At 36.6% G+C, this 27655-nt stretch overlaps 2 protein-coding genes across 2 annotated transcripts; both read right to left on the bottom strand.

The window, feature by feature from the left end:
• Positions 1 to 2351: 2351 nt before the first annotated feature.
• Positions 2352 to 12176, bottom strand: LOC117315346. Its single transcript, XM_033869495.1, has 2 exons — positions 8715 to 12176; positions 2352 to 2696 (listed from the first exon to the last, which is right to left on the bottom strand). Exons 1-2 carry the CDS (start codon positions 12174 to 12176, stop codon positions 2352 to 2354), a joined length of 3807 nt encoding a protein of 1268 aa, XP_033725386.1.
• A 163-nt stretch (positions 12177 to 12339) lies between these two features.
• On the bottom strand, positions 12340 to 27288 carry LOC117315345. The gene is made up of 4 exons (XM_033869494.1): positions 27211 to 27288; positions 26697 to 26906; positions 14413 to 17706; positions 12340 to 14298 (listed from the first exon to the last, which is right to left on the bottom strand). The coding sequence occupies exons 1-4, from the start codon at positions 27286 to 27288 to the stop codon at positions 12355 to 12357; spliced, it is 5526 nt and encodes a 1841-aa protein (XP_033725385.1). The 3' UTR covers positions 12340 to 12354.
• Between the last annotated feature and the right edge of the window lie 367 nt (positions 27289 to 27655).

Here is a 27655-nt window from a genome sequence, read left to right as displayed (position 1 = left end):
CACTCTGGGATTAATCCAATATGAAACAATATTCAGAATTCTGGTATCTTTTCAATAATACGATAATATCCTAATTTTGGAATTGATATCCTAGGCGTTTAGGGAGCCTTAACTCTGCAAAATAAATACCTGACAAATTAGCCAATTTGCAAGCCCTCAAAGTGTTTAATCTTGTCACCAAGTTTGAAGAAAATCTGTTCATATTTGTTGAATTTATTGCATGGAAACAAAGTGTGAGAAGACAGACGGACAAACCTTAATTTATATCACCCATTTCCCTGAAAGTGAGGGATACAAATAAAACCATTAAATGATTAAGAAGAGAAAAGATAAGATCCCAAATTTAGTCGCCTCTTACGATCATGCAATGGGGGCAGCAGGTACAATTCTTACGCCCTGCCTGCAGGGCATACCTAATCTATGTATGCAGTGACAAGAATTTGATAGTAAATAAATAGATATACCTTGTTTTTGTTGCTGATGAGCTGGCAATATTTCACATGTCTGGATTTCCAGCCCAACTCTTTTTTGATTCTTTTCAAGTGTGCTGTTGAGACACTAAATCCAAATTAAACTTCCCCTGCAATTCTGGGCTGGTCATTTCACTGTTTCGGCTTAGCCACATGTTGATGATTTTTTGTGCAATGGTTTCACAAGCTGTCGGTTTTTCAATTGTTGTCAGTATAATGTGACCGGGTGGGGTGTGCTGCTTGGTGTCTTCGGCGGTATGCTTCAGTGAGGTAGCACTATAAATCGGCCAAAGTTCCGGCCTATCACAAGGAGACTGGACACGAACATACCGCAGCCTCCCAAAACACACATACGCATTCCCTACACGCATGCATGTCGCACGCACGGGAGACCGTCCTTAAATGACCTAAGCTGTTAATAGGACATTAAACAATAAACCAAACCAAATCTTACAGTACCGGGTTGCCTGTCTTTGATTCAGGAACTCTGTCTGCTTCTAATAAATGTTCAAGCGTCCTTGCTCTACTTCTTCTTGATACGAGCCGTACCTGATTTGTCATCTGAGAGGTGTTTTCAGTAGATTTCAGCCTTTCAGTCCCTATCAAGTATGTTTGAAAACCGTTGATGGCATTGTTCAATATATCATCGGCAGCGGAAGAAGACCATGTGTTCGCAAGTTGAGAAATGCGGTTCCTTTTGACAAGTCTGCATGAATGGTCCTTGGATAACTTGTGCACTCGTCGCAGATGCCGGTCAAATCGAGGTACGAGTGCCGGGCATCCATCTATTGGAAAGGCGAGTCATGGGCCTTTGTATTGAGAAGTTGCCTCCCTGTTCTCCGAGGTTGCCTTCAAAACGTCGTTATTGGTAGCCTGGTTGAGTGCATTCCGCATGTGGCGGGCCAAATCTACAACCAAAATGCCACATATCTGGCAAAGTATCCATTTCCTCGGGACGGGGGCCTCCTCTTCGCGAGATAGCGTTCTTGGGACCCGTTGCTTTGGGCTTTTGGGGCTGTGCCCTTATAAATTTAGAAAAGGTGCAATTTCTTGGACTTGGTCCAATAATGTCATCAGCGTCAGATTCCGGCGAAGGATGGTAGTCCGGATCACGATCCGAGTCGTCGTGAACACTTCTGAGGTCATCATCTTCCTCCTGGCCCTCATGAGCTATCGCTTCACCCTCTGTGCTAATACTTTCTATGCCGTTAATACTATGCTGCTCCTCCTCCTGGCCCATATGAATTATCGCTATATCCTCTGTGCTAATACTTTCCACGTCCTTGTTGCTACTCTGCTCTTCCTCCTTGCCCACATACCCCTGCAGGTAGGGCGTAAGAATTGTACATGCTGCCCCCATTGCATGATCGTAAATAGAGACTAAATTTGGGATCTTACCTTTTCTATTCTTTCTAAATAACTTTCTTCCTAATATCTCCCTTGACAATGCCTCACTTTTGGCCTTTAGTGGAGCGTTCGGCCCTGTGAGGAAGGCTTTGACTTCTGTCCCCATGCCGAGAAATACCAGAGTCTTTAAAAATGGTAGTTGCTACTCCTTCTTAGCGCTCAGCATGTTGGGAGTGGGACGACTTGTTTGCCCGTTGTCAGTATAATGTGACCGGGTGGGGTGTGCTGTTTGGTGTCTTCGGCGGTATGATTCAGTAAGGTAGCACTATAAATCGGCCAAAGTTCCGGCCTATCACAAGGAGACTTACACCAACATACTGCAGCCTCCCAAAACACCCATACGCACTCAACACACGCTTGCATGTCGCACGCACGGGAGGCCGTCTTTGAATGACCATGGGTGTTAACAGGACGTTTAACAAAATAAACCAAACAAAATCCTTGCCCACATGGATAATCGCTTCACCCTCTATGCTAATATTTACTTTCATTGCCCTTGTTGCTAGTATGCTCTTCCTCCTGTCCCTCCTGAATTATGGCTTCATCCTCTGTGCTAATACTTCCAATGCCCTTGTTGCTATGCTGCTCGTCCTCCTGGCCCACATGACTTATTGCTTCATCCTCTGTGTTTATATTTTTCATGCCCGTGTTGCTATGCTGCTCGTCCTCCTGGCCCTTATGAATTATCGCTTCACCCTCTGCGCTAATATTTCCCATGCCCTTGTTGATATTATGCTCTTCATCCTGGCCCACATGAATTATGGCTTCACCCTCTGTGCTAATACTCTCAAGGTCATTGTTGCTATTCCGCGTTTCCTCCTGGCCCTAATGAACTATCTCTTTACTATTCAGTGAGCCTTGTGAAGTTTTCTTTTTGACGGTTTTAGACGTCTTCTTTCTTCGTGTAAGGGGAAATATGAAGTAAACTGATTATTGTCTTCCTGTTTCAATCAGCTTAGGCGACATTTATGATGGTTACAAATGATATGATAGTTTGAAAGGTCAAGAGTAACTTAGAAAAGAGAACAAGAGGCCCAGGGGCCTTAACGGTCATCTGACTCTAAATTAAAGACCCTCATACTATTGTGGTATGCATTCTCTGTAGCGAGTATAGTGGTACTGTTGGCCATGGTGGCCATCTTGGAATTTGGATCAACCCAAAAAATAAGAACACTTGATCAAGATTATATCAGGATTCCTTATGGTATATTAGAGCTGAATCCCACTTGTGGAATTTGAGAAGAAGTTTGAAATAGGTGTTGTTCAGGAAAACCATGATTGCACAATCATGTTACAAAATGGCCACCATCGCTGCCTTATCAAAGTTTTTATGAGGCCGAAAAAAAACAACAGTTTGTTGGCTCTCCTTCCTTAACATCCTCACCAATTCCCAGCTCAACGGCACCAGTGGAACTGGAGAAGAAGCTTAAAATCGGTTTTTCAAGATGGCTACCATCTTGAGTTCTGACCGACCTGATAAAAAACAACACTTGGTCAGGACCATCTCAGGATCATTTCTGGTAAATTAGAGCTGAATCCCACTGATGGAATTTGAGAAGGTGTTGTTCAGGTAAAATGGCCGCTGTGCACGGCTGCCATATCAAAAGTTTTAACAAGGCCAAAAAATGACAACACTTTGTTGGCTCTCCTTCCTTAACATCCTCACCAATTCCCAGCTCAACGGCACCAGTGGAACTGGAGAAGAAGCTTAAAATCGGTTTTTCAAGATGGCGGCCATCTTGGAATTCTGACCGACCTGAAAAATAACAACACTTGGTCAGGACCATCTCAAGATCATTTCAGGCAAGATTCAGCTCAATTCCACTATTGGAATTTGAGTTGCCAATATGACATAGATATGGTGAGGGCCATCAAAGAACTTTATTGCAGGATTGTCTGGCAGTTTTTATCATATATTATTTTGTCATTAATCATGCAGTTACAGCATAAATAGCACACAGGCACAATATGATGGGTTTTTTTTTGCAAGTTTGAACAGAGGTCACGATAATATATTCCATGAAACTATGTAGCCCTTCATATTAGCTTGCTAGGGACTATTAATATGAGGTTTCTGGACTTCATTGTAATTAAGTTAATGCTGGACGACAAGCAAAAAACATTGCACCACTGCATGTAAGCTCAATTTCCTATAGACAGCTTAGTTCTTCTAATATAAAATATAACAAAGGATGAACATATACATAAAAGTATTTATTGTCAAATTTAACAGACATCACCAAAGGTACACATGGAAAATATGCTCACAATCATTTTTTATGGTTACAGTTTGATACAAACATGACTGTTAGCTAGAAGACATATAAGGATAACTTAGTATTGAGAGATATTTGAGTTGGCAAACCACAAATACTATTAATTTTTGAAAACAAAACATTTTATAAATCTTCATTATATGTAAACAACAGTGAAATGGTTAATGGTTGAAGTAATTGTGCTATGAAGATCAATTTGTTCAAGTACATAATAAGCATTTTATAATGTATACAAATGAATAGTTCATTAAAGTTAGCAGGACCACACACAAAAAAAGAAATAATAAAATTATACAGAAACAAACAAGGATTTCCTTCTAGTTCTTGCATAAAAATTAACAATGCAAATCATGAGATATTTCTGACCAGCGGAAATATTAACTTCTGGAATTTTTTAAGCAATATTATAGGGGCTGGTTTGACAAATGTTTATATTAGATATAAATCAAAAGATATCTCTGAGCAACGGAAATCAAAAGTTCTGGTAAGGAATATCATAGGGGTTGGTTTGACATATATTTTTATATTAGATACAAAATACAAGTAAATAGATACCTCTTTAATACCAACGAAAATCGAAAGTTATGGTATTCATTGGGGCTGCGTCACTGGTATACATGTTTTCATCAGATACAAAATATAAATCCAGATATCCCTTACCAGTGAAAATTGAAAGTTAAGGTAAGGAATTCTGAGGGGCTGGTTTGTATGTTTAGATAAGATACAAAACACAAATCCATAGGTATCCCTTACCAGCGAAAAAACGAAAGCTTTGGTAATGGATATCTTAGGGGCGGGTATATATGTACATAAAATACAATTTGCAAATTCATAGATATTCCTTACCAGTAAAAGTCGAAAGTTATGGTAACGGATATCATAGTGGGTGGTATATATGTTTACATAAGATACATATATCCCTTACCAACGAAATGTCTGGTAATGGATATATCATAGGGGCTGGTATACAATGGTAGCCAGGTAAATTTTACTTAAGGGTTGATAAAAAAATGCCTTGTAGTTTCAGTAAAAAAGGTGAAGTGTTAAATAAATCAGAAAGTTGCCTATAATTACGTGAATAGTATTTTGTTAGAAGAAAAAATATTGATAAATAAATATAGCAACATCTTATTTGGTTGCTGTAAATTCTGTAATGCTATAAGTGGTCAGTTTTTACTTTTCATACTTTGAATAAGCATACATAGTTTACCATTACAAATGATATGACTTACACGTCAATGACATTTTATCTAAAAGAATTGTTAAAACTGCAATGGAGATAAACACTTCTTACACCTGTTAATTGGCAATGTAATTATAAATATTGCAAATAATCTGTAAATTTGTGTTTGCAATGTTATTATATACAATTGCACAATTCTGTTCTAAAGGTTTATAGCAAAACAAAAGTTCTGAACAACATATTATTACTTAATAAGTATGAAATTATCAGGTTATTGAAATTGTTGAAGTGTTTACTGGTATACATTGACACTGATGCAGATCTGAATAATGTTCATAATGCAGGAAATACATTCTTGAAAACTCAATTTTAACTAAGCATACATATTTTAGAAGTCACATGTTTTTTTTCATATGTACGTACACTAACTTGCAAACTTTCCTCGTTATTTCCATGATAAGTTTTAATTGTTATAGGAAGATGTACAAGCACACTGAATATTCAGAGTCGTAAAATAGGTTTTATGTTTTATCAGATGCACTTGGAAAAACATGTAGAAAATTTTTTTATATGGGAATTTTTTTACCAATAACAATCAATATAGTGTGTACTAACTTATTAATAACAATTTCTATCCACTTCATATCCACATTTCAAGTTCAATAATTCATTCAATTCATCAGTAGAGGGCGAGTTTACGAGCGTTTATAGCTGCGGCAGTGACATCCCCTCTACACCATACTTACCACATATTAGTTATGAACTGAACTGGATATGGATAGCTTGTTCAATTAGTATTGTAGTTAAAAGTTAGTACTTCAATATGCAGGTATATCATTTTCCTGCAGCTGCTTCTGAAATCTATAACATCTGTGACATACAGACAATGAAGATTTCCTGGTATAATAGGTACAATTTATCCATAAATTTACTGACAGTACCGATAAACCTTTTAGGACCCTTGATATCTTGTGTGCATTGGAAAAGTAAATTGGAAAAATATGATGTAAAATATTGGTATTATGTTAGCTTGAATGTAGAATTTGAAAACTTTTTGTACAAATAATTATAATATGACTATATTTTTTGTATGAGATTTAAGTTTAAAATGTATATTACTATATAAATTGTAAGAAGATACTGGGTCTCTAACACCAGATTGTCTTCAGACATTTTGAGATTTACATGTCAACATTTCATTACACTTCAGACATTTTGACATTTAACTGTCAACATTCCATTACACTTCAGACATTTTGATATTTATATGTCAACATTTCATTACACTTCAGACATTTTGACTTTTATATGTCAATATTTCATTACACTTCAGACATTTTGACTTTTATATGTCAACATTTCATTAAACTTCAGACATTTTGATATTCATATGTCAACATTTCATTACACTTCAGACATTTTGACATTTATATGTCAACATTTCATTACACTTCAGACATTTTGACATTTATATGTCAACATTTCATTACACTTCAGACATTTTGACTTTTATATGTCAACATTTCATTACACTTCAGACATTTTGATATTTATATGTCAACATTCCATTATACTTCAGACATTTTGACAGTTACATGTCTACATTTGATAACACTTCAGACATTTTGACTTTTATGTCAACATTTCATTACACTTCAGACATTTTGAGATTTATATGTCAACATTTCATTACACTTCAGACATTTTGAGATTTATATGTCAACATTTCATTACACTTCAGACATTTTGACATTTAACTGTCAACATTCCATTATACTTCAGACATTTTGAAAGTTATGTCTACATTTCATTACACTTCAGACATTTTGACTTTTATATGTGTGCACTTGGTTACACAATATAGTTTGTAGATTTCATGATACCAAAAGATGAATGGTGTGGTTTTCAGATTCAAGTAAGGAGCACAATCTTCTGTACATGTGTTGGTTTCAATAACACCTGCAGTCCAGTTTCTCATAGTTATATCTTCTTTGTTAATCATAAGCAGTATATAATGTATGAATATAAATTGTAACACGTTGATGGATACATATTCGTGCAGTTGCACAAATGCATGTAAATTGCAGTTATCTGATAATGAAAATAATAAAAGGAAATAAATGCTTAATATGATTTAAAATTTGTAAAATACAGAATCTGGACTTAAGTAAAACAAGGTAAACATTAAAATCTGAAATAACTCATAAACTTTCACTATATTTTACATTTAGAATTCGTATTGGTTTAAAGCTGTAATGTGGATATATCCAAAGATACGGTTTGCATATAACTGCAATGCATTTCAAGTAAACCAACATTGAAATAGGTGAAAATGGTAAAAAAAAAAGAGGCCCAACAGGCCTGCATTGCTCACCGTGCAGTGACAGTCACATACAAGTTTCTATTGGAATTAGTTTGGTTCATGAAAGAATTTTAAATTATAATTCTGTTGAGATTTTATACAGTATGTTAAGTTTAATATAATAACTAGTTCAGTCTGTTGCAAATGTTTTTGTTACTCAAAATAAGTTTACTTTAGTCTTTGAAATTAACAGAACTCTGAACATTTTGGTTATTGAGAAGGGATTGTTTGAAGAAAGAAATACATTTGACAATTAAAATTAAGGTCAACCACTTGAAGAAACCGTGACGTTGTTTCCTAAAGTGCAAAAGAGGAAGTTGACGCCAGACAGCTGCTGCACTAGTGGCAAAAAAATAATTTACCGATGAGCTGAATATTTCCACATGCAAGCAAGTCCTATGTAGTGAGAAACTACATAGGAGCCACATGTATGTGGTATGAAATTGGTGGAAACCCAGATACAGCTAAACCACCAAGGTGATGTATTACATGCAATCTCAAATTTTGAGATGCATGCCAATACAGTCACCACTTGTTCACGGCGGGTTTTGAGTATTCACAGCACAGTATACCATATCATGATCAGACCAATAGGCATCTAAAACACCAGCTTTTTTCTCAGTGAAATTAGTAAATATCAAGTCCAATTGTGATTTCATTTTAGTTGTTGTCTGAGTGATAATTTGAGGACAATGAAATGTTGATTCCATAAATCTGAGAAACGTATCATGTCCAGTTTTCTTCAAATCTACATTAAAATCTCCCATAATAACAATCTTTTCATTTATATCTGTAAGTGGTAGTAAGCGCTCCTTCATTACAGAATAAAAGTGTGAAAGAGGACAGCCTGGTTTCCTATACACAACTGCACATTGCACAAGTATTTGACACAGACTGAATGAAATATATGAAAATTCTATGTCATTTGTGGAAAACATTTCATATGTGATAACATCTAAATGAGATTTCACATACATAACAAGTCCATGGTGTGGTCTGGATTGTGAGTGTTGCACATCATTTCTAAATATTCTGAATCCTTCCAATTCAAATGTTTCATTTCTGTCATTGATATGGAGTCGAGACTCTGCTATGCCCACCACATCAGCTGCAAAAACATTTGGTTCTGATCTGATGTCCAATATATGTTTATTTAAAGATCTCGCATTGTTGAAAAGAAACTGACCTTGCATATATGTATGATATAGTGGATTGAAACAAAGCTGTAATCCATTTTCTGATAACCTTTGCATCTCTGCATCAACCTCTTTGTCTTTTGTAAGACTGTCTTCATTGAAGTCAATGATGTGAAGATTTTGTAGTGATCTAACTCGAGATAAAGCTACATAGTGGATATGTGGTATTTTGCGTTTCTTCGTTTGTGACAAACTGACTACAACTTGGTCCAGTGTAGCACCTTGTGCTTTGTGAACAGTTTTTGCAGCAGATGGTGTAAGAGGAAACTGTATCCTTTCAAATGTTTTTCTGTTATACATAAATGTACGCTTTGTTTCAAAGATAGGCGTCCAGGATTTATCTATGTTTATGTTCAACAAATGTTGGTATTGGTTTCTTCTCATTGCTCCAATTTTTTCATTGCAAAATAATACCCAAACAATGGCAGGTCTAGTGGTGGACTGTTTGTATTCAATGTATTTAACTGTACATGTACTGCCATTTGTCAAGCCATCAGCAACATCAATGTTTACAGAAATATCATAAATCATATCGACTGCAATAGTTAGAATGGTCTTCAGTTGTCCAGTATTAGCTTGCTTGTCTGGAAGCTTATCAATCAGAGACTTCTTGACATCAAGTGAGAGTTTTGTTTGGGACAGAACATCTGTGTCAGCTTTGACACTTACTTTGTTTGTGGTAAGGTTTTGCATGAAATTATTGTTGAAATCATCCACAAATCTATTTTCAATGAAAAGATGTGGTGCTTTGACTGGATATTGAATAGAGCCTGCTTGCATTTGACGGCTCAAAATAGTTTGTTTGTCCTCATCTGATAACTCATTGTGTCGGAGTCTGTTAAGGAGTTTTGAAAACTCAATATCATCCTTTTGTCTCATGATTTCAGTAAGCTCAAACATGCTAAAATGTTCCTTCCAAAGATTTGTGGCAAGACCTTGACCTGGACATGAAAGATCTTTGAAAATCCAAGAATCTCCAACTGGGGAAAGCTGATATAAATCACCAACTGCAATTATGCTGACACCACCAAAATCTTGTTTTGTACCAGTGAGTTGCTGAAGTCTTTCATGGATAAATGCTAGGAGCTTATTTCCAACCATTGATATCTCATCTATGATGACTACAGATAAATGTCTATACTTTGTCCTATATGTGTTTAGCTCATCAGCATACATGTTTTGCTGTGACTGGTACATCTTTTTGTGAAAAGCTGATGCTATAGTCATTCCATTAATGTTATAAGCTGCTTTTCCAGTATAGGCACAAAGTAAAATTCTGATGTCATCAGGATTTTCTCCTTCTTCTGAACAAAGAGTTCTATGTAAAGTCTGATAAAGGGTATCGATGACAACTGATTTGCCTGTTCCTGCACCTCCAGTTAAAAAAGCATACAGAGGTTCATCCTTATGTTGGATCCAGTGACTAACATGGTTGTGAAATTCTCTTTGTTTGCAATTTAAAGACTGCAGAAGTTTGTGATATTGATCATCAGGGATTCTAACAGGACTTGTTTGTACATCAGAATTTTTTGCTGGCAATCCAATATCTGGTCCAATATCATAATTTTTATGTGGTTGTGTGTCTGGATCAAAGTGTACAAACTGTTCAGAAGGTTGTGGGCCAATTTCTGAATCCTCTGCTTCAGTATGTTCAGTATTTGGAGCCACTTCATCAAAATCATCAAGTTCACATTCAGCCTGAAGCCTAGCTTGTTCTAGTTCCTCAACAAAATGCTCATATTTCTTTTGTACAGCTTGAATTATGTTTGCATTGCTTCTATAATGTTGCTCAAATGTTGTATATCTACTAATGATGTCAGTATTTTCATTTCGCCATGGAAGGAATAGGAAAATTTTTTCTCTATAGTACTGCTCAGAGTTGGTTTTTTTACTGTAACCTACATATCGTATAACTCGTTTGTTCTTTCTTCTTCGAATCTTTATTCCATTCTTTAAATGTACCAAAATATCTTCATTCGAAAAGTTTTCATTTTCATTTACATCATCTTCATTTTGGTCATCATTTTTCTCTGATTTTTGGTCTTTTGGAAATGTTACTTCCAGTTCTGATACTACATCTGCTAAACACCAATTCTCAAGTTGCTTTGGTCTTTTTGCATACCAGGTGATCATATTATCAGCTTTGATATCAGTGGAATTCTCAGGTAGACTTTCCAGATCTTCTTGACATTTCAAGAGAAATACTCTATCATCTGGTGGGGAAGTGTTTATAAAAACTACATCTCTAGAAGCTTGTGTTAATGGCATTTGGAGTATTAAATAGCTGGCTTCTTGAGCACTTACTTCTACAAAGTTCAAGAACTTGTTGCCAATATGCCTGACCTGACGTTTAAGGTCCATATTTCCTTCAGCTGCTTCTTGCGAGGCTTTATCGAGCAAAGCACTGATACCTCTCTGAGACTTACTGATGTAGGATACTATGTAGGTAGCACATGCGTATGGATCCAAAACAAACTGAATGTCTAGATTTGCATGCCATGCTTTTAGTACTGCTGGGTTGTAGTAGTTCACCCTCATTTCAGCTGGGGTTCTCCTGAGAAATATTTTAGGACCCTTCAGTGATGATCTGATACAGTTGATGTATTCTGTTTCATTCATTTCAACACTGCTTTGTAAAAATGCATGGAAACTAAGATCGCAGCCATCTTTGTATTCATTCATCTTTTTTTGTAGTTCTGTGTATTTTTTTTTGTATTCTGCGACATCAGTTTCCAGTGGTTCTAAAATCATAGTTCTTGGTAAAGGAGGGAGTGGAAACCCAAATCTACACACTGGTTTGCCACCTTTTTTGCAGGTTTTAGAATGTTTATGGACCTGTAGTTGAACTAGTTCTGCAAGTTCAGGATTATCTGTTTCTAAGGAGCATGTGACATACTTGTCAACATAAGCAATGATATCGTGTTCATCATCGTCTGGATATTTTGGAGCATTGTTTGTCCATAGAAGCATATGTATGTGTGGTGAACCTCTACTCTGGAATTCTACTCTACGGAATGTGTCCGTGACATCACCAAATGGTTTGTGATAACTTTTTAGGAAAGAGTTGACAAAAAGTTGAACTCTGTTATCAAAAAATCTTGCACAAGTGACAGGGTCTTTTTGAACTAAATTAGTTTTAAAACTCCAATCAACTGTTTTAAGATCATCATTCGACAGAGTTTTCCCATCTAACTGAGCTAAGGTTCTGAGAAGATCTGGCCATCTTGTATCTGCCGAGGACAAAGACATGAACCATGTGGGCAAGCCAAGCTGTCTTATCATTGCAAAGACATCCTTCTTTTTAGAGGAAAGATATGCCGGCGAATTACGTAATGTTCTGAATATATAATAACCTTCATTTAACCTTACAATCGAACTAGTGGTTGACGAATCTCTAGCTTGACCTGCGGTCAATTTCTTTCCCTCTGATTTACATCGGCGAAGTGCAAGATTCACTTTGTCACCAACTTGTTTTGCTTGGATTTTTTTTCAATTTGAAAAATATGTTAGGAACAGAATGAGCAGCCCTTCGATCAACACTTCTTAATTCCCATTTTGCAATATCACTGTAATGAACAGGAATTTGCCGTTCACTGTTTTCTTTCCTTTTTTGACCACAAAATATTGAGGGAAAGCAAAGATATTCTGCATCTTTATCTTCATACAAACTGAGAGGTCTTTGATTTTCACCAGGTGCAAATACATAAACTTTGTTCGTATCAGTGTCAGCTTCATCAACCAGTGTATCAGCGTTGCCTTGAATGCATTCATCAGGTGTAGCTTCGCAAAAGTTGTCATTATTGGTTTCTATTTCTCTATCATCTTTTAATTGTGTTTTACCTGTGTATTCAGAAATCATCTCACTTTGGTCACTCTGAACATCTTCTTTCCAAGAAGTATTGATATTGATTCCTGCATTCTTATACATTTCACTGTTTTCCATTAGCCATTCTAGAGCATTCATAACAGCATTTGGTCGTACATTTTCAGTGAAACAAGCAGATTTATGAGACAGACGTTTTTTCAGTTTTACGGCAATGGTTACATGCTCATCAATCTGTCTCGGTAATGCATTAACTGTTGGTTGGATATCAACAGGTACATTAACCACATTTCCTTTAGCTGATAACTGGCCTCCTCTTGGCAACTCTCTAATTTGCATAAATGGTATTCTCTGAGATATCAGTCTTTCTTCCAGAGGGTGCAACTTCAAGACATCTGGTTTTATAGGCCATTTCATTCCATTTTTATGAGAGAGTCTTGGGATTTTTTCTTCCTTGAGTGTTGCTAAACAAGTTCGGCACAACCATTCCTCATTATGTTGCGATATGTAACCTGTACAGTAAGCCTTGCCTTTGTCACTAATGTTAGTGTTAGAAAGCTTTACAACACTCTTTGGAAACCATGTTTGGTGACAACAAGTACATACAAAGACTGGGCCTTCAGCTGCTTTTTCATGAAATTTTTCAATACATTTTTCAATAGAATCTCCAAAGTGTCTTTTCAATGACAGATCTCCTTCATGCTCACAAAAATCAATTTTAGTTCGTTTCACACCTTTTGCAAGTCTCTCCGTTTCTCTTTCATGGATTCGACACCTTTTCCGGCTTTCTTGTTTGAATAATCTTTCACTGTCTAACTGTAGTGGATGTTTTCGTTTAATTCGCTTAGCTTCAATCTCGTGTTCAGAATATTCCTTCTTTTCTCTTGCTTTAGTCATGCTTTTTAAAGTGCTTTGCTTACTTTTCATTTTCATGTCTGGTTGTTGTCGGGCAGCTTTCTGAGCTTTATACTCTTGCTTGCAAAATTCTTTGTTTTCTCTGGCTTTTCTTTTGTTTTTTAAACTGCTTTGCTTAGTTTTCATTTTCATGTCTGGTTGTTGTCGGGCAGCTTTCTGAGCTGTATACTCTTGCTCGCAAAATTCTTTGTTTTCTCTGGCTTTTCTTTTGTTTTTTAAAGTGCTTTGCTTAGTTTTCATTTTCATGTCCGGTCGTTGTCGGGCAGCTTTCTGAGCTGTATACTCTTGATCGCAAAATTCTTTGTTTTCTCTGGCTTTAGTCATGTGTTTTAAAGTGCTTTGCTTAGTTTTCATTTTCATGTCTGGTTGTTGTCGGGCAGCTTTCTGAGCTTTATACTCTTGCTCACAAAATTCTTTGTTTTCTCTGGCTTTAGTCATGTGTTTTAAAGTGCTTTGCTTAGTTTTCATTTTCATGTCTGGTTTTTGTCGGGCAGTTTTCTGAGTTTTATACTCTTGATCGCAAATTTCCTTGTTTTCTCTGGCTTTTCTTTTGTTTTTTAAAGTGCTTTGCTTAGTTTTCATTTTCATGTCTGGTTTTTGTCGGGCAGCTTTCTGAGCTTTATACTCTTGATCACAAAATTCTTTGTTTTCTCTGGCTTTAGTCATGTGTTTTAAACTGCTTTGCTTGGTTTTCATTTTCATGTCTGGTTTTTGTCGGGCAGTTTTCTGAGCTTTATACTCTTGATCGCAAAATTCTTTGTTTTCTCTGGCTTTAGTCATGCTTTTTAGAGTGTACATTTTATCAATGATCCTGAATTCTTGACCTTTTCGACGGTTTTTTATGTAGTTTCTCATGTAATGCTTTCTGTTAGATTTAGGGTCCAACAATTTTGTGTTATGTTCAGATTTTTTGTTACTCATACTTGTTTGGTACTGGAAGTATTTGTCTAACATTATCTGCCCTTGCTTTTCTGGTCTTTTAACTACTTGTTCATCTTCATGTATCATTGACGTAACGTTACTTTCCTTTTCGTTTGCCAGGTTAATACCTTTTTGCAAGTTAATTACAGCATTCTGGGAAACCTTGTTCATTTCAATTTGATGATGCACAATGCAAACAGCAGTTACTTCGAACATGTCCTGTGGTGCATAGTTCATAGATGTTGCCAAGTTTATGCAGTGATCATGCACCTCTTGAACACTAAGGGAATATTTAAGAATACTGCTCCCATCTGGCACTTGTAAACCTTCTATATTTCTAGAATGTGAATCAAATACAAAATATCCTCCAGTTTGCTTTACAACAACAAATGTGTTGCCTTTAAAGGTAATAAATGCTCCATGAATATCTTGCTGATCTAAAGCCAGTTGCAATGCTTCAAACAATGTTACAAACTGATACTGATCTAAATCTTGGACATTTCCAAACGTACCCGATAGTGATTCTTGAAACTCTATTTGGAACATTTGTTCATTGTATTCTATAAGTCGCGGGATATCAGGTATAGACAGGTAATCGTAATTCATTGTAGAACTTCGTCTAAGATACCCATACAATTCATCTCCTTTTACAAGAGTATGATCCAAATCAACAGCTGTCCATTGACTCACGTTTTTCTCACTATTATGTAAAAGAGCAGATAAACTGTTGAGTACACACTGTTTTCCTGCATTTTCTAAAAATCTGGGATGACCCTGGTGAAAATGTCCTTGTATAACTTTTTTGTGAATTAGCAGATCTTTGTTAGATTGTTCCACATTACTGGAAAGTACTGTTTTAACTTTATCTTTTGCAATAAAAGTATCGGCAGATATTTGTAAATCCTTTTCTTTTGTAACATCAAATGCAGATGTGAAATTGTTCATCTTTTCAGTGTCAGGTACATTACTTTGGGAGGTTTCAACAGCAGATTCAGCTTTTACTGACAGAACAACGTCATAATGTGTTTGATGCAGATGCGACAAATAAATAGCTTCTTGCTCAATCTTTGAATTCTTATCTATTTGTTTTGCTGAGAAGAGTTGCCAGGAAGATACAGCAGCATCATAAATGTAAATGTTCGTTCGAAGTAAATCTGCAGCAGCCAGAATCTCAACTTCAGTAGCCCATGTGCCATCAAGTATCATGCGTGATTTTGACAAGTATTCAGGTATAGATTTGAAACCTGGTCGTAAATGACTTCTGAATTTATCTTCAAGTTTCATTACATGATTAACAACTGCATTTCGCAATAATTTGTGATGACTTTCTTCATCAGACACTGCAAATGACAGGGCTCTAAAAAAACAGTTCCCGTCACCCAAAATACTTTTGGTGTCAAGAGGTTTCCCCAAACTTCTCAATTCATAATTCAATGTTGATGCAATGTCAGCCTTAATTCCTAACTTGCTCATTAGTTTAAATTTCGTACAATATGAAAGTTGTTGGAAAGGGTAGATTACCGGTTTTGTTTGTTTTTTGAAAATAATGTCCATATCACCGATATTTGTCCTACTTTCATTAGATTTTGAAGTGTTAACCTTGTCTAAATGTGCTTTTGAGGCAACATTTCTCTCTGTATATAATTCTTGTAGATGTTTCTGGTGGGAAAGTTCTGCAATCCGTTGTTCAACTTTTTTTCTCATTTCATCACTTAAGCCAACGTGGGCAGGTACGCTTGTACTTTTAAGTTTCATTTTTTTATCTGTACATTCATTGCTTGGTTGCGTTGTTTTTATTTTTTCATGTTTGACTTTGGGAGATACGTTTGTACAGATATCAAACAGAGATTTTTGTATACTTGGATCAACTTGTTCATCACTTCCTTGTGTGTTCATGCTGAACTCAAGATTTTCCATCTTTTGCTTACTTGAAACAGTCTTTGGTTTGACTCTACTCTTGGATTTCATTTTCCTTTCTGTTACAACATGAGACTTCTTAGAACACTGTACATTCTTCTCCATGACCACGACTAAATTTTTACTTATTCTTCTCACATTTGCTGGCAATTTTTGTCCCTGTATACATTTTCTGCTTATATTTGTGGTTCTTCCTTTTTTTATTGCCTGTTTAATTGTTTTGGTGCAGATTTCTGTACTTTGTTCATTTTGACTTTCTTCCATGGAAATATGCTCTGTGTTTCTTTTTTTCCTATTTGATTTAGCTGTTGCCAGCATGATGTTGTAAAGTGGCTTTTTAATAATCCTTTTTTTCCCTTTTGAACTTGTTCTTTGCTTAATATATGCAGCTTTGTCAATTTTATTTCTTTTTATTCGATCATACTTGCCAGTGACTAACACAATGTTGTAAAGGGGATTCCTTTTCCTATTTCGATTTCTGACATTCAAGCCGAGTTTAGCATCATTCACCAGTTTTTGAACAGTTTTCTTTGCAAGATTTTTGGTTGTTATTGGAGGTTGTGTGCTATTTGCTTCTAATTGCACTTCAGTGTTTGCTGCTGAGTTAAAATCTGTGCTCAAAACAGTTTTCATATTGGTTTTCAAATCAGTGTTTGAATCAGAGTTCAATTCTGAGCTCAATTCAGAATTTATGGCAGAGTTCAGTTCAGTGTTTTTTTCAGAGTTCAGTTCAGTGTTCAAGACCAAGTTCAATTCAGAGTTCAGTTCAGAGTTCAGTTCAGTTTTCAATTCAGTTTTCAATTCAGAGTTCAGTTCAGTGTTCAATTCAAAGTTCAGTTCAGTGTTCATTTCAGAGTTCATTTCAGTGTTCAATTCAGTTTTCAATTCAGTGCTCAAGCAAGTATTCAGTGCCTTTTTCGGGGGCGTACCCTTCATGTCATCAAGTGCCTTTTCTACAGGGGGCGTACCCATGTCGTCAAGAGCCTTTTTTACAGGGGGCGTACCCATGTCAACGTCACTCGTAAAGCATTTTTGAAATGGAACACTCAAACCATCGTCATCAAGAGCCTTTTCTACAGGGGGCGTACCCATGTCGTCAACAAGAGCCTTTTTTACAGGGGGCATACCCATGTCAACGTCACTCGTCAAGCCTTTGTTGGAGGGGTGGCCAGTCCCCTTCTTTGCTGCAAGCCCTCTTCGCCAAAACTTCCCTCTAGGCATGGTGATGGATGGAACCTGAGATAACAAACATACTAGGTATTAGTAAAACAAAAGACGGCCTATACAGCTACTAGCCACTGCTAGCTATTACACTGTAATGTCCAGTACACCAGACATTGTACAGTTATATCAGTATATGCCATCTGGATACTATCACACATACCACCTAATACATTAAACCAAACAGAATCAGGAATTTTGCTACCATTTTTCCATTATTCAAGTCACAACTCATCAAGCTAGAGGGTGAACTGAAAACGGAACACAAGTTTAATGTCCATAGCATGATGCACATTACAAACTTGTTTGAAATCCTCAAAAATACAATATATATAACAGTAAGATCATGATAGAAGTAATGTTAACATCACATATAATGGCAAAACTCCTTGCTCTTCCCTAGCTTCCCGGATAAATATCTACATATGAAAATTATGATCAAAAAGAATAGCTTTGGTTACACACTGAAGTGACCTTGATCTTAAGTGCATGACCATGACCTTAGGTCAGTTGACTCCTTGTTATATTCTGAACAACTTACCTCCACTAAGTCACAACATTCATCAGTTAAACAATATGCAAAATTTGACTGACCTTTGAAAAGGTCTTAATTGTCAAAATCATTTGACTGCTGATTTATTCTGATAAACATTGCTTCATCGAACTTCATATTGAAGTGATCTTGACCTTTGACCTAAATACATTGACCTAAGCGAAGGCGACTCCTCTTTGGTTCTAATAAACTTTGCTTCAGAGTTAACAAAATATTTATCAGCAAAAAATTGCAAAATAAACCTTGACCTCTTGCAAGTTGACTCCGATTTATTCTGATTAATTTCTTATTCAACGTTACTGCATATTAAAATGACTGGTGTTTTACCAAATTTTCGTCGGGGTATTAAATAAAGTATTCATCTGAAAAAAACTGCACAATTTTAACCTTGACGTTAACCTTAACCCCCCCCCCCCCCCCTCTCCCTCTTGATCTAAGGTCAGTTGATCCTTGGTTAATCAATTCTATTACTTTTGCAAAATTGTGTGTGTCACCTATCATGCTTTGTCAATATCATAAGCATTTTATAAATATTGCGGCATTTTTTACTTCTATAAAAGTGGACCATCTTCATGTAAAATAATTGAAGCACAACTTCAATTGTCCATATCCAAGATGACTGCCTGTCGGCCATGTTGTTTTCCGACTGGTTCAAAAATGAAATAAACATAACTAGGGACCAAGGGAAACCTACATATGAAATTTTAGAATGATCCCTTCAGTACTTTTCTGAGAAATAGCAATGACACACTTCAATTGTCAAAATCCAAAATGGTCCCAAATTGAAATATGCATAACTAGGAACCAAGGGGAACTTACATATGAAATTTCAACAGGAGATCCCAGAGGGATCTTGGCGCCCACCACTGAATGATCTTCATAGGTTCCATGTCAGATTGATCTTTTCTCTACTTTTCCCTTACTTTAAGTCTTACTAATCTGTAAATTCAGAATCAGCCCTCTAGTACTTTTCAAACAAGGGGAACCTATATATAAAGTTTAAGATTTAGCGATAATGGCTGTCTGTCAGCCATGTTGTTTTCCGATTGGTCTCAAAATGCAATACCAGGGACCAAGGGAAACCTACATATGAAATTTCAGAAAGATCCCTTCAGTACCTTCTGTAAAATAGCGATAACAAACTTCAATTGTCAAAATCCAAGATGGCTGCCTGTCGGCCATGTTGTTTTCCAATTGATCTCAAAATGTAATATGCATAACTAGGCACCAGGGGGAACCTACATATAAAATTTGAGAAAGATCCCTTCATTAGTTTCTGAGAAATAGTGATAACAAACTTCAATTGTCAAAATCCAAGATGGCTGCCTGTCGGCCATGTTGTTTTCCGATTGGTCTCAAAATGCAATATGCATAACTAGGCACCAAGGGGAACCTATATATGAATCATCAGATGGTGGGCTAAAAAGATCCCTTCATTTTTCTCTGAGAAATAGCGATAACAAACTTCGAATGTTAAAATCCAAGATGGCTGTCTGTCGGCCATGTTGTTTTCCGATTGGTCTCAAAATGCAATATGCATAACTAGGCACCAAGAGGAACCTACATATGAAATTTGAGAAAGACCCCTTCAGTACTTTCTGAGGATTAGCGATAACAAGAATTGTTTACGGACGGACGGAGGATCTGATGATGGTGGGCTAAAAACACAAAATTGACCTTGACAAATGGGCAGTGATTTTGCTGCTTTACCTTGACATTACAGACACAGGTATTTTTGTTATATGTATATATCATGACAAAGTTTCAAGTGAATTTCTAATTTTATTTCATACTGATGTAAATGTGTACATTTGACAATGCGACCCCAAAATTACATCAACAAGTGTGATATTGTCAAGTGAACATCTTAACCAAGTTTCAAGTAAATAGGTCGACGACCTAAACAATGACCGGTGGCGGTAACAAGAGATCCCAGAGGGATCTTGGCGCCCACCATTGAATGATCTTCATAGGTTCCATGTCAGATTGATCTTTTCTCTTTTTTCCCTTCCTCTTACTAATCTGTATAAATTGAGAAACATCCCTCCAGTGCTTTTTAAACAAGGGAAACTTATATATGAAATTTGAGATTTGGCGATAATGGTTGTCTGTCGACAATGTTTTCAGATTGGTCCAAAAATGCAATACAACGGACCAAGGAGAACCTACATATGAAATTTGAGAAAGATCCCTTCAGTACTTCCTCAGAAATAGCAATAACAAACTTCAATCGTCAAAATCCAAGATGGCTGCCTGTCAGCCATGTTGTTTTTCGATCGGTCCCAAAATGCAATATACATTACAAGGTACCAAGGGGAACCTACATATGAAATTTCAGAAAGATCCCTTCAGTACGTTCTCAGAAATAGCGATAACAAACTTCATTTGTCAAAATCCAAGATGGCTGCCTGTCGGCTATGTTGTTTTCTGCTCGGTTCCAAAATGCAATATGCATAACTAGGCACCAAGGGGAACCTACATATGAAATTTGAGAAAGATCCCTTCAGTACTTTCTCAGAAATAGCGATAATAAACTTTAATGGTCAAAATCCAAGATGGCTGCCTGTCGGCCATGTTGTTTTCTGATTAGTCTCAAAATGCAATATGCATAACTAGGCACCAAGGGGAACCTACATATGAAATTTGAGAAAGATCCCTTCAGTACTTTCTGAGGATTAGCGATAACAAGAATTGTTTACGGACGGACGGACGGACGGACCACGGACGCAGGGCGATTTGAATAGCCCACCATCTGATGATGGTTGGCTAATAAAAGCCACTAAATTAAGTCCTTACAAGGACTGTTTCTTCATTACTGACAAGTTAATGTGAAACAAACATCTTAATATGCATATATGTACTAATTAAACAGTTCATCTTACATATTTACAATGCACAATAAATGAATATACTCAACAGGTCCAAGCACACACTGTCGATCGAGCTATATATAGCTATTTAAATTATAGCTGTATTAAGCTATATTGTCTGAGATTTCAATTTTCATCTAATAAGAGCAAAGTCACAGAATATACATCTTTATGGCAGTGTTGACAACAAAATGCAGTTTGATGTTTATTTTTATTTCTCTTTTAAATATAAGATTTCCGATGTTTTAACATCATTTTTTTTAAGAATGTTTTATATCAGATGCCTTTTGTTATCAACCTCATGATTGATGTCTCATGATTGATGTTGATAACAATCAAGTCAAAAAGTTGTCTTCCTTCGTCATTTGTGTTTCTAAGCTATATATCTATTTATTAGCACAATGTATCATACACTATGTGTTGGTGATCCGAAGATAAAGATTTGAATTTTCTGTCGTAGTTGTACAGAGAGAAATATATATAATATATGTACAATTCGTATCCATGTATGTAAATACATTGCGATCCAGGTATTCTATATCATCTTATAGACGACTTCCACAATGATCATGTCAGGGTATCGGGCCGACCATCACTGCGCCATTGAAACGTTCTTTTTTAAGAATGCCGATGTGGCGCAGTGGTATAGGCTGCGGGTATTTCTGGCTAGGCTACTCCTATACGTAACAGCCTTATGGACAAAACAATATGGATGTATATACTCCTATACGTATATGAGGTCTTATTCCACCTGATTACATTGGTGGATATTGCGACCTCATATCCCCCTCAGCGTGTTTTTCTTGTAGCTGCCAGCGCCCTGATTCTAGGGCGCGACGAAAAAGTGTCATAAACCATTTAAAACGATCATTCATGTTAACAAATATGTGTACGCTTACTTGTTGATGAAGTATCAATCCATTTATGCACAAACTGTTGATGGACACCTCTTAAATATAATTATATCCACAATAATTCACTTGCAACCTACTGTGTTAAATATTGGGTCACTAAAACAACTTTGCTGTTCCGGTTATTATAAAATATGGAATGCAAATAAAACGGAAAACGTAGCGTAATATTTTCACAGCGTTTCGTTTGTTTCGTCTATTTCAACTCCATATTTGGATAAACCGGAAATAACCTCGAGAGGTCACAATCAAAACAAGTATGGCGGTATATACAAATGGGACCTACGCTTAAATGACAAAAGAGGCTAATAATCACTGATCTTGGATATAGATATGGACACACGTTGTGTGACTTTGTGTATCTATGATACATAAATAGAATAAGGTAGGTCAGATCATATGAAATGTGAGTAAAGATAACTTTTAAACGACTTTAATTAGGTGGGTCACAGCAACAGGTTTTATGCGCGGTGGTGATTAGAGGTTACATGACAGCCTGTCAGAAGTTTCCTGTCGTGTAAACCTCTAATATTATTGGAGTAGGTCGGGGCATGCACAAGTCAAAAAGTTGTCTTCCTTCGTCATTTGTGTTTCTAAGCTATATATCTATTTATTAGCACAATGTATCATATACACTATGCGTTGGTGATCCGAAGATAAAGATTTGAATTTCCTGTCGTAGTTGTACGAGAGAAATATATATATAAATATTTATATACAGAAAGAACAGGTCTTCACAGCTATAGTATATAGCTCAATCGACAGTGTGTTGAACCTGCCCAATGCAATACAGTGATGCTATCGTGACATGAATAACCATGGTTTAAATAAAACAAACAATAAGTGATTCCAGTTTTTTGTAAATATTTTATTTCCGCAGCAAATGTCAAAGGTACCTTTTTTGTTAGAACTACTACTCCCTACATCATGACCTAAATATCTCTGAAACAAGCGAAATGGTTACATGAACATCTGTTCATTTAATATGTATCACAACAAATATCTCAATTTAATTACATAGATGGATAAGGATAAAAAAATCTACCTCGGAAAAGGACGGAGACGCATATCATTACAATCTAAAAGCGCCGAAACATGATATTGTTTGTCGTGATTTATTCACTTTGCCGTCGGTTTATAACAATACGTAAATTTAACTGATCGCTTTTGACATATAAACAGTGTATATGATATTAAACATAGACTGAACTAATTGTCAAGTAGCAGGGGCTTAAATTGTCGATGAACAAATTGTATCGCAACCAGTTGCTAAAGCACGTGTCATAATCTGTGCCAACAAAGACACAGACCTAATGCACAGGAATCGGGAAATTTTTAACGATATTCATATGCATTGTATATAAGATACTCCTTTTTATTAAATGAATAGATAAAACCTTCTAGAATAAACGTGGAATTACACAAAAACAAAAAATGTTCACACTTCCAAATCCTCACACCGTCCATCTTACCTGTCGATCTCTGGAATTATGGGAATACATCACTTCCGGTTAGTTGCCTCCCTTGCGTACAATGTAAAGTCGTCAGTTCGAGGCCTATCAGAGGCATATATTTTTTTTTTTTTTCCCCTATTTATCCTTCGGGCTGATGACTATTATTGATAAATTAAATGAATATTGCTGCAAGAAGTCCATTTTTTAACTTAGAATTGTTTTTTCATCAAACATGTACCAGTTTTTTGTTCATCTCTGTGTAGGTTCTCAGCAATCAAAATTATTTTTCATAGGTCCTTTTCATTTGTATTGAATAAAATAATGGGTCACATCATAACATTCAATTCAATATTTCAAGAAAATTAATGAGTCCTTTCGAAATTAAATTAGTCCAGAACTCAAGGTTCAAACATAGATCTATTAATGATATCACAGTATTTCTATGGTTTAATAGGAGTGATTTTGACACATCCCGAAAAAATAACAACACTTTTTCAGGACCATCCAAGGATCATTTCAGGTAAGTTTCAGCTCAATGCCACCAGTGGAACTTGAAAAGAAGCTTAAAATGTGTTTCCAAATGTGACGACCATCTTGGATTTTTCGGACCAACATGAAAAATAACAACCCTTGGTCCGGACCATATCAGGATAATTTCAGTAAAGTTTTAGTTGAATCTGATCAGCTGAACTTGAGAAGAAGTTTAAAATGTGTTTTTTAAGATGGCGGCTGTGGCGACCATCTTTGATTTCTGACTGTCCCGAAAAATAACAACACTTGGTCGGGATCATATCAAGATCACTTCAGGCAAGTTTCAGCTCAATTCCACCAGTGGAACTTGAGAAGAAGTTTACAAGAGATCCCAGAGGGATCTTGGCGCCCACCATTGAATGATCTTCATAGGTTCCATGTCAGATTGATCTTTTCTCTACTTTTCCCTTCTAAGTCTTACTAATCTGTGTAAATTCAGAAACAGTCCTCTATAGCTAGTACTTTTCAAACAAGGGGAAGCTATATATAAAATTTAAGATTTAGCGATAATGGCTGTCTGTCGACCATGTTGTTTTTGGATTGGTCCCAATATGCAAAACTAGGTACTGAGGGGAACATACATATGAAATTTGAGAAAGATCCTTGAGTGCTTTCTGAGAAATAGCGATAACAAACTTCAATTGTCAAAATCCAAGATGGCTGCCTGTCGGCCATGTTGTTTTCTGATTAGTTTCAAAATGCAATATGCATAACTAGGCACCAAAGGGAACCTACATATGAAATTTGAGAAAGATCCCTTCAGTACTTTCTGAGAAATAGCGATAACAAACTTCAATTGTCAATATCCAAGATGGCTACCTGTCAGCCATGTTGTTTTCTGATTGGTCTCAAAATGCAATATGTATAACAAGGCACTGAGGGGAACGTATGTATGAAATTTGAGAAAGATCCCTTCATTACTTTCTGAGAAATAGCGATAACAATCTTCAATTGTCAAAATCCAAGATGGCTGCCTGTCGGCCAGGTTGTTTTCCGATTGGTCTCAAAATGCAATATGCATAACTAGGCAACAAGAGGAACCTACGTATGAAATTTGAGAAAGATCCCTTCATCACTTTCTGAGAAATAGCGATAACAAACTTCAATTGTCAAAATCCAAGATGGCTGCCGGTCGGCCATGTTGTTTTCCGATTGGTCTCAAAATGCAATATGCATAACAAGGCACCAAGAGGAACCTACATATGAAATTTGAGAAAGATCCCTTCAGTACTTTCTGAGAAATAGCGATAACAAACTTCAATTGTCAAAATCCAAGATGGTTGCATGTCGGCCATGTTGTTTTCCGATTGGTCTCAAAATGCAATATGCATAACTAGGCACCAAGTGGAACCTACATATGAAATTTGAGAAAGATCCCTTCAGTGCTTTCTGAGAAATAGCGATAACAAACTTCAATTGTCAAAATCCAAGATGGCTGCCTGTTGGCCATGTTGTTTTCTGATTGGTCTCAAAATGCAATATGCATAACTAGGTACCAAGTGGAACCTAAATATGAAATTTGAGAGAGATCCCTTCAGTACTTTCTGAGAAATAGCGATAACAAACTTCAATTGTCAAAATCCAAGATGGCTGCCTGTCGGCCATGTTGTTTTCCGATTGGTCTCAAAATGCAATATGCATAACTAGGCACCAAGGGGAACCTACATATGAAATATGAGAAAGATCCCTTCAGTACTTTCTGAGGATTAGCGATAACAAGAATTGTTTACGGACGGACGGACGGACCACGGACCACGGACGCAGGGCAATTTGAATATGATGGTGGGCTAAAAATATACTCTCTCCCTTCCGATCCAAAAGCCACTTCACTAGCCAAGGCTTCTGATTATGTTACACTCCACAAACCCTTGGCAGATATAGTCATGTTTAAACCGTCTCGCCCTGGAATCCCAGGGTATCCAATCAAATGGCGTTTTACATTCAGGCTTGGTTTCGCAGTAAACAAAAATTGTGGCGCCCAGTACAGAGCTACATTGTCGAATATGTCATGGCATTTTACCTAAATAAAGAGCCGTACAATCTTTGGGGAAACATTCGCAGTGTTTGATCAATTGATAAAAGTCATTGATCACATATCTCATCAAAATGACACAAGCCTCCATTGTGTGTTTGTAAATATCACTGATGAAGTAAATTGGTAACGCTAGTTTTGATTGGTCGAAAATTTCATGCATAAAGGGTGGTAATTTCAAATCTCCGCTAGAGGGCAAAAACTGACACCTATATCTGCCAAGGGTTCGTGGAGTGTAACGTAATCAGAAGCCTTGGTTAGGGAGGTGGTAGATTATGACCTTTTAATTGGAACTGAGATATACTAAAATCCATTTATTTTAGCTCTAAGCTTTGACTAATAATGGTGTTTAAGTAATATCTAAATTAGTTGATGGATTTATGAGATATCTTTTACACTGCTTTTACTGAAGATGCTCAGAAGTTGACATAGATGAATGAACAGATAAATAAATGCAATGATCAAGTTTACATATTTTTCTTTAGATAATTCGTCAGAAACCGTTACTTAAGATTGCCCTGTGTGCAAGTGAGACGTAATACTTTCAAAAAAGTTAAACTTACAAGATAAAAATTCATTAAATCGCTTTTGAAACTGAGTTTTCAAGTTGGTACAAAATTCTACAATTCTAGCTCCCTATAAGTGGTTACTTACATTGTAGAACAAACCAAATTCATCAGGAAGGGTATGATTAAACTTTTCAGCTATTCCTTTCACAGTTTTCAGCAGAGCATCTTCATATCCCCACAGTATGTCTGCGATGGACAATTCCAGGAACAGTTCTGCATCACCGGCAGCCTCCAGTAACGCATCCACAAACTCCTGTAGCCAGCCATACTCAAACCGTATCAACTCAGCTATAGTCTGTAACAGAGACAAAACACGGTGGTCAGGACCCAGTGTATTAATTTGGAGTGTTAATGGCCATGCACAGAAAGTAACAATAGACATATGGACCACAGAAACTGTATTTCTTTGCGCAGGAACCATTTTGAATATGTATTAATGTAACAGAGCGCATGATAAATTGAATTTAAATCACTGCCTCTGCTAGGGATCGAACCCAGCACCTCTGGCTTACTAGTCTTACGCTCAACTGATCAAGCTAAAGATAAGATCTCTCTAGCCGTGCGCTATATTGCGGCTAGTATTTACCAGGGTTACATACTCCCCGTCCAGGAAAGAACTCATCCTCAAGTTTTCCAGGGGTAACAGTGATGCTTTTGCAAGCAGCGATGAGTATCATTCCCGAGTCCCTACATGGGCGCCAATGTAACAGAGTGCATGCTAAATTAAATTTAAATCACTGCCTCCGCTAGGGATCGAACCCGGGACCTCTGGCTTACTAGTCTTACGCTCAACCGATCGAGCTAAAGAGAAGATATCTCTAGCCGAGCGGTATATTGCGGCTAGTATTTACCAGGGTTACATGTATTCTCTCTAGCCGAGCGGTATATTGCGGCTAGTATTTACCAGGGTTACATTAATAAAAGACTATTGTATAAAATATAGACATGCTCAAAATACAACACACCACAGAGGATTGACCTTTGCATCTACCATCAAATGATCAAATTATCTCCATGCATGTTAGCATGGTCCAACAGTTGTAA

The sequence above is a fragment of the Pecten maximus genome, chromosome 17 (genome assembly GCF_902652985.1).
Source record: "Pecten maximus chromosome 17, xPecMax1.1, whole genome shotgun sequence".
In the NCBI taxonomy this organism is placed as follows: Eukaryota; Metazoa; Mollusca; class Bivalvia; order Pectinida; family Pectinidae; genus Pecten; species Pecten maximus.
Note: the sequence above shows the minus strand (reverse complement) of the source record. Positions and strands in the feature narration are given on the sequence as shown.